We start from the raw sequence: 16,508 nt of genomic DNA on the forward strand, positions 1-16,508 counted from the left end.
ATGCTCTTCAGATCTTTGCTCTTTTTCTTTTGATCTCATGCGAATTTTGTGTGCACTAAGAAGACTTCTTTTTCTTTATATTTAGATATTTCTGTATGCATAAATGAAACCCAAAGATTTGCAGATTTCTTTTATTTAAAAAATGCAAGTCAACCAACACTAAATGAGCTCAGTCGTCCTTGAACGGTGATGGACTTTGGGGTGGGTGGAAGTGGAATAGAACCACTGGAACTGCTTCGTGCTGGAACACTTTGCTGCAGGTCCCATGTGTCATGCAATTATGCAGTCCATTCCTGCATAGAACTGTTTGCTGGAGGAGTGTCTACAAAGACAAGGGAATCGATCCCTGAGTCCAAGCAGAATGACTAAGGAGTCTTGATAATCATTCATCATTTGAAATCTTCATTGCTTTGCCCAAGGCAAAGTTGGCAATCTACACCCTGTAGGAAACAGTAGTAACTTCCCCAACTAAGCGTGAATAATGAACCATTGGGATTAACGTTTGGAGATAGGGTCATACTGACTCTTATTATATTGTTTGGGCTTATTTATGCAATAGTTACAGGTAATATTTCAGGAAGAGAAATCTAGCTCTGGGCGACTCCTGGTGACCTCAAGCACCTTAGAAAGCAGTTCTCACGGTTCACATGCTGCAGGGAGCTTTTGTTTTTGCTTTGCCACCCAAATCTTTGCACCTGTGCAAATATGAAAGCTTGTTTTCCTTTGGTGCATATCAACAGCCAACCTTGCTTTTGCTCATGGTTTCATTGATCGACTTTTCAAAAGCAGGTGTTGCAAGACCACCTTAATTTTTGACGCTGTTTTATTTCAAGGAACTGTAAAGCTGATTATATTAAAGGAATCGGCCTTTGAGTGTGGATTGGCAATAGCTCTGACCATATTTGCAGCACCTCCTGTGATTTGCCTAGTTGGTGGCACAACAAATTCTCTCTTTTTTATTGCGATTTAAAATTCCAGGTACACATTAACTTTTCCTTTACATTAACATACATCTTATACTTTATTCTTCTATATATATATATGCATACTCTAAATAGTAATTTTTGACTTCCCTCTACCTCTTAACAGCTTCTTCTCTCTTTATTTCATTTTCTTTTGTACTGTGTCAAAATCCTATCAACCTTCTCTTTATATATAATAACTCCTCTACACATTTTGTAATTTTGTGAAATTTACTCTAGGCACATCCAAGTTTTGACTGGGGAACCCTGTTTACACAAATAGTTTTTTAAACAATCCCATTCTTTTTTAATCCTTAAGCTTGAGTGAATTCTTATTGCTTCTGTCATTTTGGCTAGTTTGACATACACACTTTCTTTTGCCATTCTTCCTTAGTTGGAGTCAAATCCCTTTTCCAGTATTTGGCAGTTAACACTCTAGCTGCAGTTGTTGCATAAAAAAACACTCTTTTGCTTTCTCTTGAGATGTTTATTGACATGCCCAGTAGGAAGGCCTCTGGTCTTTTGGGAAATGTTTGTCTGAGCATTTACTTTAATTCTTCATACACCATGTTCACCCCCTTTTTTAAAAATTTGGTGGCAGGTGGTGGCACAACTAGTTCTCTACCGATGAATTCTCTGACCATTTTAAAATCTTCACAATTACTTTCCATCAAACAGTCCTGTTCCATGGTAGTGATAAAGCTTCCTTTTCCTTTCATTTTTCTTACACTTAACCATCATTCATTCATTCATTCATTGCATTCTTCCTTTCCAACAGGGAGCTCAAGGCAGTATTTGTCCTCAAAACAGACCTGTGAGGTAAGTTGGGCTGAGAGATGATGATTTGCCTAAGGCCACCTGGGGGGCTTTGTGGTTCAAGTGGGTCTTTAATACTTGGTCTCTCAGGTACCAATCTGACATACTAACCACTACACCATCTTAAGCCAAAGAATGAGCAGTGGTTTGGACATTGACACAGAGGGCCAGGGTGGCCAGGTCAGATAGGCCAATGAGAAAAGCTGTGAGGGCACTGAAACTGAACCCCCATGAGCTACGGACTCCAGTTGTGGTCCCCTAGAAAAGAGGTGGAGAACCTCAGGCCCAGGGCTTCTGTATTTGGTGCAGGAAGCTGTCCTCAAGCCAGACCTTCTACCTCCCTGGCTACCCTGGCCTCATTTCATACCCTCCTTGAGTGTCGTCTCCCCCAGCTGGACTGTGCTCTTGAACTCTGCTTTTGTTTGCCTTGAATGAAGGATGTGTGTGTGCGTACAAATTAGCCTACCGTACTGAGGTAAAATTGACATAAACCGTTCCACCCGCTTTTGTCACTGGCCTTGCCCAGCCCTGGCATGTGCATACTCTTCAGTATTTCTCCAATGTAAACAGGGATGTCCTATTCAATGACAACAATTTTATTATTTATACCCCACCCATCTGACTGACATCCACTCTGGATGGCTTCCATCATGTATAAAAACATCATAAAACATGAAACATTACACAACTTCTCTATGCAAGGTTGTATAGTTACTTATCTCCTTGCCTCGGGGGCCACATAACTCCACACACTCCAACATTTCTCCAATAAAAATAGGGACGTCCTAAGTGGGATAAGCTCCCGTTGCTCGGTCCCAGCTCTTGCCAACCTAGCAGTTTGAAAGCATGTCAAAGTGCAAGTAGATAAATAGGTACCACTCCGACGGGAAGGTAAACAGCGTTTCCGTGCGCTGCTCTGGTTCACCAGAAGTGGCTTAGTCATGCTGGCCACATGACCCGGAAGCTGTACACCGGCTCCCTCGGCCAATAAAGCGAGATGAGCGCCGCAACCCCACGACTGGACCGAATGATTAGGGGTCCCTTTACCTTTAAGTGGGACATTCTGGGATCAAATCAGAAATTGGGGTGGCCTCTGTAAATCGGGACACTCCCTGGAAATTAGGGGCACCTGGAGGTTCTGAATGTGGCCTCCAGAAGAGAATGTGACCCTTCTGCAACCTCTTTAGAGGCCAGAGCTCTCTTGACCAGGAGTCTCCTGCTTCCCCTTGCCCCCCCCCCCCGGCAATAAACCCAGTTGGAACTAGCCGAGACAAGTAAGTGCTTGGTTCTGGGACAGAGGGCTGTCCCTTTAAGTTTCTCCACTCCCTGGGAAGAATGCAGAGTTTGGGATATAGGTTTGGAGTCAGAAATCTGTTGGTCATCTGCTCCATGGGATCTGTCTAGTATACCAAGAGACCTTTCTCTCAGTATCCTTGCTCTCCAGGACATAATTCCTGAATTTATCATCTGTATCAGGGGTTCACAAACAGAGATCCATGGACCACCAATGTTCTGTGAGCTGCATTCAGGTGGTCCATGGTGTGTCTGTGAAGAACAGAGCCTCCAAGTGTCCCCATTTTCCAGGGACAGCCCCGGATTTACAGAAGCTGCCCTGCTTTCTGATTTGGTCCTGGAATGTCCTGCTTTTCCTTAGAACGTCCCTATTTTCATCAGAGAAACGTTGGAGGGTATGGTAGGATGTCCCTATTTTCATAGAAGAAATGTTGAAAGGGGCGTCTCTATTTCGTGGAGAGTATGAGTACAGTGGGTGATTTACTGACCATACCGTTTTTTAATTGTATTTTGATTGCCTCTTTTATTTCTTATCTTGCACTTTCTATTTATTATTGTAGTTTCTACTGTATTCTACAGAATTAAAACTGAAATAAAATTAAGATATGAGATACAAAACACATAAAATGTAGAAGAAGCATTAGAAATATAATTAAAGATCACACAGCATTTAGCACAGCTCATTGCTATTGCTGAAATAGGCAGAAAAATCATTAAGTGGTCCACCAAGACTTTCAGCGATTTTCAATGCTCTGCAAGGGGCTGTGAAGTTTGAGAACCACAGACATACCAGTACATATCAGCTCTTCTTAATGAGTTCCCACTCAGGTTCACAACAGAACACTGTCAGTGACTCTCAGTACTACCGCTTTGAAGCTCCTGAGATATCTTCAGTACATCTTGTCATGTTAATATATTAACAATACTAGCTTAACCAAGTTCCTTCTTTTTTCTTAACTCAGTATTCCTAAGAAACAGTAGGCAACAATGAAGTCATAAAATAAAATGTTACTAGGAAGCTGTTTAGCCACTAGCCACTTAATCTTTGTTCTAATCTCTTAAGGGTAACTTTGAAATACAAGTGTATTCTAAACTTTCAGAGAGGTTAATATAATCAAGGAGATATGAATCTGAAGTCATCTGTTGCTGAAAAATTACCTTTAAACCTATCATTCACTTATCAGAATCTTCTGGTTATTCAACAAAACTGGTAAATATGGAGATGTCTGTCTCTCTGGGAATTGTGTATGTGTGTGTTGGGAATTGCTGCTTAGGAAAGTACTAGACTTTGTGGCTATGGGTAGTAATCAGCTAGGTTTTCCTCAGAGCAAACCCTCTAAAATGAATGGATCTAGTGAAGTCATGCTTGTTAATCTCACTGGCTCTAGTTTGAGCAAAATATCCGAAGCACATTTTTCAAATAAAAGAATTCTGGGCACTGTAGTTTACCCCTCACAGAGTAACAATTCTCTTCACCCTTAACAAACAAAAGAGCCCAGAATTCTTTGAGAGGGGAAATGTGTTTTAAAGGTATGTGTGTGTAAGCAGCCTTAGTCATGTACCACCCTTTGTAATTGTAGGTTATGCTTCTCATACAATGTACCTTTTTATACTCTGTGGAATATAACAGGAGTTTTCAAAGAGCCTCTATTTCTGCAGACTCCTAATTTGAATGTTTAACACCAGTACAATCCTTGGAACCCAGGGCAGACTGGGACACTTCTCTTATGGGTAATTGTGACACATCTAGATTAATACAGTTGACATACAATTTGCTTAGGTACAGAAGTGTTAGGTCTTGACTATAGGGAGCAATTGATTATATGGAAGTGAGATTGCAATGCCTATAACTTTTGGTTGCTGTATCACTGAATGAATATGCTAGTGGGGCATGCCACCCCAATTATTAATTACTTGATTAATAATATTTCTATACTGCCCTTTGTCCAAAGATCATAGGGTGGGTTACAATATAAAAACACAAAAATACATACCATAATAACAAACAAAAACAATACCACACCGCAGTACAGAATGGCATAGATCAGGGGTCAGCAAACTTTTTCAGCAGGGGGCTGGTCCACTGTCCCTCAGACCTTGTGGGGGGCCGGACTATATTTTGGAAGGAAAAAAATAATGAATGAATTCCTATGCCCCACAAATAACCCAGAGATGCATTTTAAATAAAAACACACATTGTACTCATGTAAAACACGCTGATTCCCAGACCATTTGCGGGCTGGATTGAGAAAGTGATTGGGCCAGATCCGGCCCCTGGGCCTTAGTTTGCCTACCCATGGCATAGAAAGTTTAATTAGCCAAGGATCTAGGAGAAGAGGAATGTTTTTGCCTGGTGTCAATGTAGCTGCATATGGGCAGGGTACAACATGATGATGATGATGATGATGATTTAATGAAGGTTCCAGGGAGGCCTCCCTGGAGAGAGCATTCCACAAGCAGGGAGCCACCACAGAAAAAAAAGTCCATTATTGTGTTGTTAAATAAATATGAGCATCCTTAAGCCTAAGGTCACCTCCTTCTAAAGTAAACCAAATCTGGGTAAGCGTTGTGGCCCTGCAACATCTTGCAGCTTGGAGACGTAGGGCAAGTGTAAAAAAAAAGAAAGAAAGAAAGAAAGAAAGAAAGAAAGAAAGAGAGAGAGAGAGAGAGAGAGAGAGAGAGAGAGAGAGAGAGAGAGAAAGAAAGAAAGAAAGAAAGAAAGAAAGAAAGAAAGAAAGAAAGAAAGAAAGAAAGAAAGAAAGAAAGAAGAATTCACCATGATGGACAACAAGTAACAAGCTCTGAATGGTGTAACCTATGAAAAGGGATGATTGGCATTGTGTTGAAACCTGTGTGTGTTGTGAAAAAACATGAGGACACCAGGAATCACTTGCACCGTCTACTACTATTCACAGTATTTGCAATGACACTGATTCCAATTAATAGGTTCCCATTAAAATATACTCCATGCACATAATAATTTTCACTTTGCAAGTGTGGAACGGCTCCTTCTGTTGAAAGGAATAGGAGAGTGTGTCCATGCAAACTCTTCACGGTGCATACAAGTTCATGGATTCAGCCTCTGAATGTCTGTTCCCAGGACTATCTAATCTATTTAGCTGCGAACACAGACATGAATAATCACACGGAGCCTTATCCTGTGGATTTGAAGTTATTAGCCAGAGAATTTGGTCTGTTATCTTCACCTGTTACTTTTGTTTAAACCACCAAATGGAATGACCTTTGATTAAATATAGCCAATTGTGTTGAATGCATCACGACTGAAGTGTACTTTGATCTGCAGCAAGAATATAAATAGAAAGGCAAAGCAGAGCACTCAACAACGGCAATTGTCCAAGACAACATGAGGGTCTTTCTTCTCCTAGTTGCTTTTGAGCTTTCTTGGGCTCAGTATAACCCAAATACAAAGCCCGGAAGGACATCAATAGTCCATCTCTTCGAATGGCGTTGGGCTGACATTGCTCTGGAATGCGAGCGTTATTTGGCACCTAATGGATTTGGCGGAGTCCAGGTAGGCAACTTCTATTCAATGTTTGCTTGTCACAGTTTATTTGGACCAAAGACAACAAGTGGCGATTTCAATATAACTAACAACTGGAAATAATAGATGCTTACAGGAGTGTGCTTAGACCAGTCATTGGAAACAGACCAAGGTGAAGGACTCAAATATATAGTTAATGCTTAATGGTTTAATTCAGGGGTAGCCAATATGATACCCTTGAACTCCATGTCATAACCTCCAGATTTTGCTGGACTCTTAACTCATATCAGCACCAGACAGCCTTGCCAAAGAACTATAGTCAAGCACCACCTGGAGGTTAGGATGTTAGCTACTCCTGGTTTAATTAATGTGTCCGAACCAATAAGACTATTGAAATACAATGTCAAAGTGACAACTGAAGCTTTTGAAATTTGTTCGGAATGTGGGACCGGTTCACATAGCCAACTTGGCAACATCCAACAATGTAATTTGGGGTAGGAAAAAACACCCCAAATAATATTTTGGCCAAGGCTTTATTTATAGGTCTGGTTTAGAGTTAAGCAAACCACTCCATGAATAATGGTGTGTGGGGAAGAAGATGGAAGCATTTTGCTATGGGCTTCATGATCTTTAATGATTCTTCTGTGCATAACAATGAGACACTCTTTTAATATTAATAGAGATAATGGATAATGAAAACTACTCTACAACTTGCTAAGTCACAACGACCACAATTTTGCCAAGAATTAAGTTAGCAAGGAATGTATAAAATTAGCTGGTAAGCCAGACAACTCTATTGTCCAGCCAAGTGATAATGACCGCTCCCCGCTTAAAACGGGGGGCACCCTTTGCGTGGACGCGTGCAGCCCCTAGACCTGGAGCGGCTCCAACAGCATAGGCTAGGCTATGCCATCCCTCAGGTGGGATACCTGGAGGTCTCCGCCTACCTCAGTCAGTTGTCCAATCCCACCTGGGGGAAAGGGTTGCCAAGGAGACCAGGCCAGGTGGGGGAGGGATTACCTGCCCACACAAAGGAGGGAGGATTTTACCTGGGAATTCTCACTTGGCTCCAGAGCTTGCGTTCCGCCACCCGCCAAGCGCGGTTGTGCTCCACCTCGGCGAAAACGACTTGGTCGTGCGTAAAAGCATAATTCTGATCAAAACAGCGATCGCAGACCTGGAAAGCATACACGCCACTCACCCCAGTATCACATTTTTCTGGTCCGAACTTCTGCCACGCTTGCATTGGCGTGGCAACATCAAACCCACTAGACTGAATTACACGGTGGAAAAAATCAATAGGGCAGTGCGCTCTGCGACCACTCGCATGGGAGGTCGGGTCGTGAAACACCCCAACATTAAAGTTTACATGCAGGAGCTATTTCGGCCCGATGGCGTGCACCTATCGGACCTTGGTAACGAGCATTGGCTGAGCGACATCAGGCATGGCCTGATTGACTGGTTGGAGGATGGCAAAGGCGTTTTTCAGATGTAGGTAGTCTTGGCGGCGAGACCGCAATCTTTGCGGTCTCGGGTGGCGGTATCAGGCCTTGGGCGGAATCCTTTTGTCCATCTTCCTCTTTGCGGCGGCGATACCAGGGTTCCCCGTTAAAGGGGTTTCTGAAGGGAGGCTTTGACCGTACGCCGGAAGGTCGTCATTGCTCTCCCCTGCGGCGGCGGCGTTACGGGGGCGGCTATCTCTGCTTGAACATATGTTCTCCAGAGCCGGCCCATCCCCCACACACACACTGGATAACCCTGATGCTCCCTAGGTCCCCGGCTGGGGACTGGGGAGGGAGAACGCCCAATGCCTGAGCCAAGGTCTACCCACATTTGAAATTTAATAAAGTTGTGGCCAATTTAATCCCATAGCACGTTGTCTTGAGTCGTTATTCCACATGACGGGGGGACCGCGCAGGATCTGGGGACTCCGCCTGTCCACGCAATGACCGCTCCCCGCTTAAAACGGGGGGCACCCTTTGCGTGGACGCGTGCAGCCCCTAGACCTGGAGCGGCTCCAACAGCATAGGCTAGGCTATGCCATCCCTCAGGTGGGATACCTGGAGGTCTCCGCCTACCTCAGTCAGTTGTCCAATCCCACCTGGGGGAAAGGGTTGCCAAGGAGACCAGGCCAGGTGGGGGAGGGATTACCTGCCCACACAAAGGAGGGAGGATTTTACCTGGGAATTCTCACTTGGCTCCAGAGCTTCTCCCACCCTACCCACCCTCAGTCAATGTCTTATGTTGCAGGTTAATTTTCCTCACATGTTTTGCAAGTTAATTTTCTTCACAGGTATGCGGGCGCTGCTACGTTAAGGTCGCTGTTAAAGGGCCGGAAAGGAATTTCCCTGCATTGGCAGGTTTCGCCTTTCCCGTAGCAAAACGTCACAACTTTGGCAGTATCAGGCCTTGGGCGGAATCCTTTTGTCCATCTTCCTCTTTGCGGCGGCGATACCAGGGTTCCCCGTTAAAGGGGTTTCTGAAGGGAGGCTTTGACCGTACGCCGGAAGGTCGTCATTGCTCTCCCCTGCGGCGGCGGCGTTACGGGGGCGGCTATCTCTGCTTGAACATATGTTCTCCAGAGCCGGCCCATCCCCCACACACACACTGGATAACCCTGATGCTCCCTAGGTCCCCGGCTGGGGACTGGGGAGGGAGAACGCCCAATGCCTGAGCCAAGGTCTACCCACATTTGAAATTTAATAAAGTTGTGGCCAATTTAATCCCATAGCACGTTGTCTTGAGTCGTTATTCCACATGACGGGGGGACCGCGCAGGATCTGGGGACTCCGCCTGTCCACGCAAAGAACATCTTATCACACTTCCCCATTAGAGCAGAGTGGTCCAGTGCAATTGGAGAGTGATAACATTCTACTCCTCATTCCTACTCCTCAGGGCAATATAAATCAGGGAGGGAGAGAGAACACAAGAGGTAACTCCATGCCTGTTTTTGTTGTCTTTTACAACATGCAACATGGAACCTTCTGTATCCATGGTGTCATTTGGAAACCTGGTTTTTCCTGTTTCCCTTCTGAAAGGATGGGTGAATTGGCAGCAGGAACACCTTGCTAGTGGAGCCAAGAGAGATTTCCCTGGGTTCTGCTTAGCAGGAAGTGGTGTTCCTGGCCATAGTCATTTTCTGTCAGGATTCTTGGGATTTGTAGCATTCAATTCATTTGAATCATGGGCATAGAAACATTAAAATTCCTGTGAATTCCAGAAGGCAAGGACACTCCTGACTTTGTTGCATGAGTGTCATTTCCAAACGTGTAGATGCCTGCAAGGCCTCCCTGTTGCTTTGGATGAAATGATGCTGTCAGGGAGGGCTGGGGGCAGTTCCTCTCACATTTGGTTCTTCTGAAGACTCTCTGAGGAAGATTGGGAAAGCTTTCTGAGGAGAATTTACTCATCACTTGTTTTGTATTGTCTGTACATATTCTGGCTATGTCAACCACAGCCCACAATAACTTAAGCAGCAGCATCAGCTCTCTACTAAATTGTTGAAATGGTATTTATTGGTGTATGGTGTTTTAATATCTCTTAATTCACAGATCTCCCCTCCAAATGAAAACCTCGTTATTACAAATCCATGGAGGCCATGGTGGGAAAGATACCAGCCCATCAGTTACAAGCTGTGTTCACGATCTGGAAATGAGAATGAATTTAAAGACATGGTTACCAGATGCAACAATGTTGGAGTAAGTGGTTTGGAAATCCTGTCTATACCTGTAGCGGGGAACTTCAGATCAAATCAGCTATGGTTCTATGTCAGTGACATGTATTCAGTTAGGGAGACAATTATTCCAGGGAGATGCCTGGTAAAATTCACTTGTCACCCCAACAAGCTAGGGATGGGTGGAGTCCGCCTAACTCGATTCAGAATGGACCCATTTCAGTTGGATGAATTTGGAGGACATCCCCTGGACGCCCTTAAATTAATCAAATGTAAAAGCAACACTAATCTGAATCAGTTCTGAGAATGCAACAGGATCTAGAACCACTTTGCGATCAAGAGCCCTGTCTGCTCTCCCCTTACCTTTCCCAAACTAACTAAAGTTAGTTACTTGAGGGGTAACTCTGCCATATGTAGGGCTTCACAGTTTAACTTTCAAGGATCCTGCAAGCATATACAAAATCATCCAGTCCCACAAAAAGCTATGGGAAATGTCCAGAAAGGTCAGAAACCATGGAAATGGCATTTGCTGTGGTTCCTGGAAGCCCCCGAAGAGCTACTGTGCATGTTCTCTATGTCGGGAGACATAGAAAACTACCATTCCTTTAACTTCTAGTTAAGTTAGTTATACACAATGCTGTATAAGCATGTGTGGTTTAAATAGTGAGGCTCTTTTATTATGGACAGCTGTCTCTTGGAACCTAATATTGCCATTTCAGTAACTTTGCGAAGGAGGAGCAGGAGGGAAAACTCTAGGGTTACTGCAAGGTCAAAACAGACCCCTTAATGAATTTTAAATTGTGTTTCTCACTTATTATATGCATGTTCGATGTCTCCTTTGCAGACATTTTAAAAGTAAATAAAGGAGGAATGGCCCAGACTCTAGAGGACTGGGTCCATGAAATGTGCTGCTTTTAAACCTTCCATCACTGACACAAAGTGCCTTGTTTTAATTTACCGAGATTTCTAGTCAACCCCATCCTTAAGATGTGGAGTGGTTAACAGATCAAGCACCTGCAAGACAGAATTAATATTTCACCTACATTAATAACACTTCTCACCAACTTAACTCTGATCCCTCTAGGCCATCCCAAACAGATAGGTCCTACGATCCATCCCAAAATGCCCTCGAGCTTAGACTTGGGAAATCTGCAGCAGGAAAGTGTTCCGTAACTGGGGAGAAGGGCCGCCACCAAGAACATCTCTCTTCATTCAGTTGGTAACTAAGCACAGATGGTATGATTAAGAGAGCATCCTCAATGGAACTCAGTGCTTGAGAAGGGACCCAAGAGAGGAAGTATGTTGGGCCTTCATAGGATATAACCAGCTCCTTGAATTATGCCTAGAAGAGAATAAGAAGCAATGATAATAAATACAACCTGGTCATGCCTTTTCTGTACTCAGGTATATATTTATGTTGACGCTGTAGTCAACCACATGTGTGGAGCTGCTGCTGGATCTGGTACCCACTCTACTTGTGGAAGCTATTTTAATTCAGAGACCCACGATTTCCCTGCTGTCCCGTACTCCGGCTGGGATTTCAACGACTGGAAATGCAAAACTGGAAGTGGAGAGATTGAAAATTATGGTGATCCTTACCAGGTGAAGCTCTTGCATTCATTTTTTTACCCACTTTCTCCTTTCTTCCCTTGTATATTTCTTCTCTTCATCATCCTCATGCAGTTCCTCTTCTTCAATTCTTTTCTGCATAGGAGAAGTTGGTTTAAATGTGACACCCAACCCACTAATGATAAACTGGGCATCTGGGATAGCTCAGCTGGTAGAGCATGAGACTCTTAATCTCAGGGTTGTGGGTTTGAGCCCCATGTTGGGCAAAAAGATTCCTGCATTGCAGGGGATTGGCCTGGGCAGCCCTCGTGGTCCCTTCCAACGCTACAGTTCTATGATTCTATGAAATTGATTTCTCAAAACAACCTTTCGAAACAGGTCCGCGACTGTCGCCTCGTTAGCCTTCTCGACCTTGCGCTCGAAAAGGACTATGTGCGCTCCAAGGTTGCCGAGTATATGAACCATCTGATTGACATTGGAGTAGCAGGATTTCGAATTGATGCTTCCAAGCATATGTGGCCTGGGGACATGAAAGCATTCTTAGACAAGCTGAAAAATCTGAGAACGACTTGGTTTGCTGAAGGAACAAGGCCTTTCATCTTCCAAGAGGTACTTTGACTGTCTGTTATGTTGAAGACAACCATTAAGCACATATAAGGCTAGCTTGAGAGGACGGCAAGGGCAGACATTTGAGATGTAGAGCTGATTTCAGAGTGTACAAAAAACACTTTATTTTCTACTCATATGTTGCTGTATCATAATAACTTTTCTTCTTTTCCCTCAACAGGTAATTGATTTGGGTGGAGAGGCAATTAAAGCCAGTGACTACTATGGAAATGGCCGGGTAACTGAATTCAAATATGGTGCAAAACTAGGAACGGTCATTCGCAAGTGGAGTGGAGAAAAGATGGCTTATTTAAAGTAATTCAATTTTATATACTTCAAAGCAAAACTGAATACCGAAGCTTAGAGCCTTGCACATATTGAAATTCAGTGTTTAGCTAAATTTGACCCTTTCTCTCTTTTCTTCAGGAACTGGGGAGAAGGCTGGGGTTTTATGCCTTCTGACAAAGCCGTTGTCTTTGTAGACAATCATGATAACCAGAGGGGGCACGGTGCTGGTGGATCTGCCATTTTGACTTTCTGGGATTCCAGGTAAGGGACACTTTGAGACTTGAAGCCTGACTGGCTCCTCCTCCCCACCCCACCCCTGAAATAAATATAAATCTCAATTTCTGATCCTCCCTTTCATGTTCATTTTCTTAAAATATATCTTCAGGCAATACAAGATGGCAGTCGGCTTCATGCTCGCTCACCCATATGGTTTCACCCGTGTGATGTCAAGTTTCCGCTGGCCAAGATACTTTGAGAATGGAAAGGTCAGTTTCTATTGTGTGATAACAAAGAGCCTAAATAAATTGGCAATGGGCATTCATTATTTAGTTTTAAAGGATGTGCGCCCCACTTTTCTAGATGTGTACCACATCTTCAAAGAGGTCTGCACTGAGAGCCAGTGTGGTGTAGTGGTTAAGAGCAGTGGACTCATAATCTGGTGAACTGGGTTGGCATCCCCGCTCCTCCACATGCAGCTGCTGGGTGACCTTGGGCTAGTCACACTTCTCTGAAGTCTCTCAGCTTCACTCACCTCACAGAGTGTTTGTTGTGGGTGAGGAAGGGAAAAGGAGATTGTTAGCCGCTTTGAGACTCCTTAGGGTAGTGATAAAGCGGGATATCAAATCCAAAGTCTTCTTCTATATAGGTGGCTATTTCAGTTTTCAGTAAATTGAAATGGGGTGGTGGAAGGAAGGTATATCCCAGGGAGGTTCAAATCTTTCAAGGCTACAAGCCTAATCCAATTGATTTGAGAGTAACTTCTACTGAGTTCATTGAGATTTATTTCTGAGTACACATGGTTGGGATGCGGGTGGCGCTGTGGCCTAAACCACTGAGCCTAGGGCTTGCCGATCAGAAGGTCGGCGGTTCGAATCCTTGCGATGTGGTGAACTCCTGTTGCTCGGTCCCAGCTCCTGCCAACCTAGCAGTTTGAAAAGACGTCAAAGTGCAAGTAGATAAATAGGCACTGCTCCGGCTGGAAGGTAAACGGCGTTTCCGTGCGCAGCTCTGGTTTGCCAGAAGCAGCTTAGTCATGCTGGCCACATGACCCGGAAGATGTACGCCGGCTCCCTCGGACAGTAAAGCGAGATGAGCACTGCAACCCCAGAATCGTCCGCGACTGGACCTAACCGTCAGGGGTTCCTTTACCTTTACCCATGGTTATGATTACACTGTTATACTCCAAAAAGAATTAATTTATCTTAACTTCACTTTTGGTATGGTTGCTTTGTAATGATTGGGCATGTGGTGTCCCTGACGAATAATCACCTGCACTCTGAAGCACACTTGCAGAGAAGGTATGGTGGGCTTGCAACGCTTACCTGACCTACCTTTGGCAACGTTGCTGCTTCACACCAGGATGGGGGGAGGCTGAGGTGGTAGCAAGGTTGACGTGGTGCAAACAGACCGGCAAGAGCACCAGATTAGACTCCATCGGCCTAACTGCATCTCACCAACCTTACTCTTTCACGTGATGATATGCACTAAAAATGTAGCTGGAGGAAAGTCAGGTGAGCAGTGCAGGCTAACCATGCTGTCTACCACTGGGTTTTATTTATTAGACTTGAACTACTTATGGAATGCAGGTGCTAACTCTGTCCTTTAGACTCATTGGCATCATTAATATGCACCTTGCTCCACAGAACCAACAATCCTACACATCCTAGAGATTGACCAAGTCATGTGTGTGGTCTTGCGCATACAGCAGAATGTCAAGGAAGGTGGCAGATAGTACTGTACTATTTCAGCCTATCAGTTTTGAATGTTCCTCCACATAAAACAAAAACCCTGACTGAAACAGACAGTAAAAGTTCATCCAAACCAAGAAAAAACCCTAGTGTATTAGTTATTGAGGTGACAGCCAAGACTGTTGCTTTCTGTGAACCAGACAGAGGGCGTTCTTGGTAGTGGTGCCTGCCCTGTGGAACGCCCTCCCGTCAGATGTGAAGGAAATAAGCAGCTATCTTCTTTTTAAAAGACATCTGAAGGAAGCCCTGTTTGGGGAAGATTTTAATGTTTAATGCTGTATTGTTTTTAACACTTGATTGGAAGCCGCCCAGAGTGGCTGGGGAAACTCAGCCAGATGGGCAGGGTATAAATAAATTATTATTATTATTATTATTATTATTATTATTATTATTATTATTATTTATTATTATGTGCTAACTTTCTACTGGTAGGGGTATAAGGGAATATCATGATATGATCCTCCATCTGAAGTGGCATCATCCATTCTAACATATTGGGACCCTAGCAGCTTCTCAACTCATTATGTTACATGTGTAGACCAGGCCTTTGCCTCCCAGAAATATGATAACCTGCAAGTTTGGTTAGTTTATACGTTCCAATAAATGTGTCCTGTTATTATTTTTCACCTCTAATATTTATGTTTTCTCAATTCTTTGACAACCAGGATATAAATGACTGGGTTGGACCTCCGAGCAATGGGGATGGGTCTACCAAATCTGTTACCATTAATCCAGACACAACCTGTGGCAATGACTGGGTCTGCGAACATCGATGGCGTCAAATAAGGTTGGAATGTGCACATGGCTTAATGGCTACAAGCCAACACATAGATTAGCACTCTTTAAGTCCCCTTAATCATGCTTATCTCTTTATTGCACTTTGGCATGTCTGACTCTGTTCTACAGTACATCAATTACCAATGAACCCATTTTTCCCCCTCCAAAGGAATATGGTGATTTTCCGCAATGTTGTGGACGGACAGCCATTTACCAACTGGTGGGACAATAACAGCAATCAAGTGGCATTTGGCCGTGGCAACAAAGGATTCATTGTCTTTAATAATGACGACTGGTAAGTAGTAGGAAGAGATTTCTCATGTGTTTAAAGCAGAGAAGTCTAGCTGGCACCTAGAGCTATACAGAATCTAGCAATAATGTTTAAACCAACCTTGCAAAGCACCCCAGAATCTTCCATAGAAGGAAGGATGCAGTGGGCAATTGAGCATCATCAGTTTTATCCTTAGAAAAGCAAGGATGGGGACAAACTGAAACCTGACTTTATTGTTAGCAACGGCATAGCAGAATGGACCCACCAAGGTAGCTTAGCGTGCAAAGCTTGATGATAAAGGATAGCTCACTACATTATCATTATTTTTGACTCTCTTTTTAAAACAGGAACATGTCTGAAACTCTGCAAACTGGCCTCCCTGCTGGCACTTATTGTGATGTCATTTCTGGGCAGAAGGAAGGCAATGGCTGCAGTGGAATTAAAATCCAAGTCAATGGCGATGGCACAGCTTATTTCCAGATCAGCAACTCTGCTGAAGACCCCTTTGTTGCTATCCATGTTGATGCTAAATTATAGCTCGGGGAGAGGAATGTCCTCACCTCGGTTTTGCTTTCCTAAAGCACTTCTGAGCGAGATGGAGTAATTTTGGAATCCCTCAAAAGAATAAAAAGTTGCAATGCTCACATGGATCTGCCATTTGTTTCCCTGATAAAACAATGCTTGCCACCAACACACACACACACACAGAGCCCCCATCTATCTAAAACAGCCCACATGTAGCTATTCTTTAAAGGAGAGCAAGAATGCATAGAGCAGTCGCCAA

General features: G+C 43.8%; 1 protein-coding gene across 1 annotated transcript; it reads left to right on the plus strand.

Annotated features, from left to right (window-relative positions):
- Positions 1-6,367: 6,367 nt before the first annotated feature.
- LOC309372440 (pancreatic alpha-amylase) lies at positions 6,368-16,368 on the plus strand. Its single transcript, XM_081916059.1, has 10 exons — positions 6,368-6,603; positions 10,125-10,271; positions 11,651-11,848; positions 12,194-12,424; positions 12,603-12,736; positions 12,848-12,970; positions 13,095-13,194; positions 15,342-15,463; positions 15,623-15,748; positions 16,072-16,368. The coding sequence occupies exons 1-10, from the start codon at positions 6,436-6,438 to the stop codon at positions 16,259-16,261; spliced, it is 1,539 nt and encodes a 512-aa protein (XP_081772185.1). The 5' UTR covers positions 6,368-6,435; the 3' UTR covers positions 16,262-16,368.
- Positions 16,369-16,508: the final 140 nt, after the last annotated feature.

Source organism: Podarcis melisellensis, assembly GCF_964234715.1.
Source record: "Podarcis melisellensis genome assembly, chromosome: 6".
NCBI classification, from domain to species: Eukaryota; Metazoa; Chordata; class Lepidosauria; order Squamata; family Lacertidae; genus Podarcis; species Podarcis melisellensis.

What these genes read in the sequence shown, in the direction of transcription:
- LOC309372440 (XM_081916059.1), top strand. Translation starts at nt 6,436, where the DNA reads ATGAGGGTCTTTCTTCTCCTAGTTGCTTTTGAGCTTTCTTGGGCTCAG. An exon ending in GGCCTTTCATCTTCCAAGAG is followed by an intron (nt 12,425 to 12,602) that starts GTACTTTGACTG and finishes TTCCCTCAACAG; the next exon opens with GTAATTGATTTGGGTGGAGA. An exon ending in TTGACTTTCTGGGATTCCAG is followed by an intron (nt 12,971 to 13,094) that starts GTAAGGGACACT and finishes ATATATCTTCAG; the next exon opens with GCAATACAAGATGGCAGTCG.